Source organism: Apis dorsata, unplaced genomic scaffold, assembly GCF_000469605.1.
Source record: "Apis dorsata unplaced genomic scaffold, Apis dorsata 1.3 scaffold_126, whole genome shotgun sequence".
Taxonomy (NCBI): domain Eukaryota; kingdom Metazoa; phylum Arthropoda; class Insecta; order Hymenoptera; family Apidae; genus Apis; species Apis dorsata.
Window position 1 is genome coordinate 412,654 of NW_006263419.1, and position 2,248 is coordinate 414,901.

Consider the following 2,248-nt stretch of genomic DNA (forward strand, 5'->3'; position numbering starts at 1 on the left):
CGAAAATCTCCGCGAATCGGTCGAGGTGATCGACGAGGCACGCGAGAGGCGCGTCGACCGATCGATCGAAAGATTCAGCCGGGGAACTCAGACAGCCGGGAATCGCTTTGCCAGGGTTATCGCTCGTCGAAAGCCGAGGAACGAACGCGTTATACCCACGAATCGCTTCCAACCGCCCACGGAAGCCTGGCGATTTTCTGAAAAGAGACGAGGGATCCTGTCGAATATGCAGAGGCGAGCGTGTGTGCGTGGCTGGTTGCATCCATATGGGAAGGGCCCTGAGGGCTAGCCGCCTGAAGGCAAGCAACCACACGGATGTCCGGACGGCAGCGGCACGTCACGGAAGCGCTTTCCTCGTCTGTTGGAAGTGCGAAGTGGAAGAATTAAATCGTATTTCAACGTCAATGCCGCGGAAGCAGCCGGTGGAGTGGGACAGCTTTGGGAATACTCAGTCACGAGCGGAAATCCGAACTCCCGTGCAGCCCTGGAACGCAATTTAACTTTTAGTCGGTCGGCTTCCACGCTCCCTGCGATCTCTCTATCTTCTTTCTTTGCGCCCCTTCTCACCACTTCTGTCGCGATATCAGAGGTAAGAAAAACAAGTGGGGATGACGAAGGGAACGGGGATAAAGATCCAACGTATCCGTTGTCACGACTTCCGTCCCTTTCCCTCTTTTCCTCTCCGAATTCCCTTCCTGGATGGGGATGTTTAATATGCAATCACGCAAGGAAGATGGCTCTCCACGATGTATGCGCCTAACCCCTTTATCCCGTCGAATTATAATTCCGTTACGCTTTTCTCCCCCGTTAAAACCTTCACGGCGTGTTGAAGGATCTTAAATCGCGAGTCTGCTTGGACTCTCTGATCCCGATGTTGGAATTACGTAGCAGGATCTTCTAAATGTGTTTGAGAAGGTGGAAGATGTGCGAGGAGGATAAGGAATAAATTTGATATTGTTCGAGGAAGAACGAAATCTGAGGAATTTGATTCTTTGTAATGAATATTTATTTTAGATATTTTGCGTGTTTTTCTACTATACACGTATGTATTCTTCGGATTTTTCTTTAGAATATCAAAATAATTAGCTTGCGTTTCGAGACATACACGGATATCGATATTCCATCATTTTTCCAATATTTCTTAATATTTCTTCTAAATGTACAATTTTCATTTCGGTTCATTGAGATGTATTTTATGTTATGGTTAGCTTTTGAAATAAAGAAAAGAAAATAAAAAAGAAAATAATAGCTATGCTTTTCATAGAAAGTCATTATTTTTTATTTAATAGTTAGTTTATTTCAATAGTACATTCCTATCGGGAAACTGGTTTGCTTGCTCAATTTATAATGGTTTTTATGCTCGAAGAAAATAGAAATAACGAAAATAGATATAACTCTATGAAGTCCTGTATATTCAATTATACAGAAAGTTATTACAATACAAGTTAATTTCGTACAGCCATTGTAAAAAACATACATATGAATCGGAACATAAATAATCCTTTAAAGTTAATAAAAAAATTTACGAACATTTACCTAACAAAGGGATAGAAATCCATCTAAATTGAAAGGAATGAGATGCTTTTTGAAATGAAATATTTGTAAAATATATTTGATATAACAATTATTCATATTAATCATTTCCAACACAATACGAAGAGGATACAAAGAATGAAATTGAAAAAAGAAGCATGGAATGAAATTAAAAAAGAGAGCTTTATAAATACAATCCAATAAAAAACAAAATATTAATTCCTTTAATTATCAATCCGTCTCATTTATAATATATATATATCGTCTCATTTATAAAATATATATATGTATTTATTTTATACTTGAAAAGATTTTCAAGTTTCTTGCTATTCGCGCAATTAAACTTGAAGCATTATTAAATTTCGCGAACGAAAGTTTCCCTCATGCTCAATTAGACTCAGAAGACACGATTATCCACTTCATAATCGTGTTACCAATGATTTCGAAATTCGTAGTTGGATCGAAGACGGAATCGTCGAGGATCTGAAGAGCTTGCACGAGCATGTTCTCAACTTCGCACGTTACACCAACTAAAGTGTACGACGCAAGACGGCTCGAAGACCGTTGTCGACTGTCGGATCTTCGAGATTATAGGTGCTTGTTCCATGAAAATTCTCGTCTCAGTTCCATGGGATTTTAGTATTAACTCGTATCTAACAGAAATGTTCTCTACGAAGAAACGTAGATCCGTTGAAGCCTTTTTTTTTTTTTTTTT

The 2,248-nt window shown here is 39.1% G+C and overlaps 1 protein-coding gene across 3 annotated transcripts in view; it reads left to right on the top strand.

Moving 5' to 3' along the window:
* Positions 1 to 2,248, top strand: part of LOC102681938 (hemicentin-2-like) — a 148,312-nt gene that overhangs the window by 97,499 nt on the left and 48,565 nt on the right. The window contains exon 1 of one of the 3 annotated variants that reach the window (XM_006612763.2): positions 7 to 589. The exons of 1 other annotated variant lie outside the window; for it this stretch is intronic. Coding sequence is in view for 1 of the 2 variants with exons in the window: in XM_031509076.1 (XP_031364936.1) it covers positions 2,036 to 2,127 (92 nt within the window). In the remaining variant the exon portion in view is untranslated. Of the gene's footprint in view, positions 1 to 6; positions 590 to 1,942; positions 2,128 to 2,248 lie in introns of those variants that run through there. One more of the 3 variants, XM_031509076.1, reaches the window with a different exon arrangement.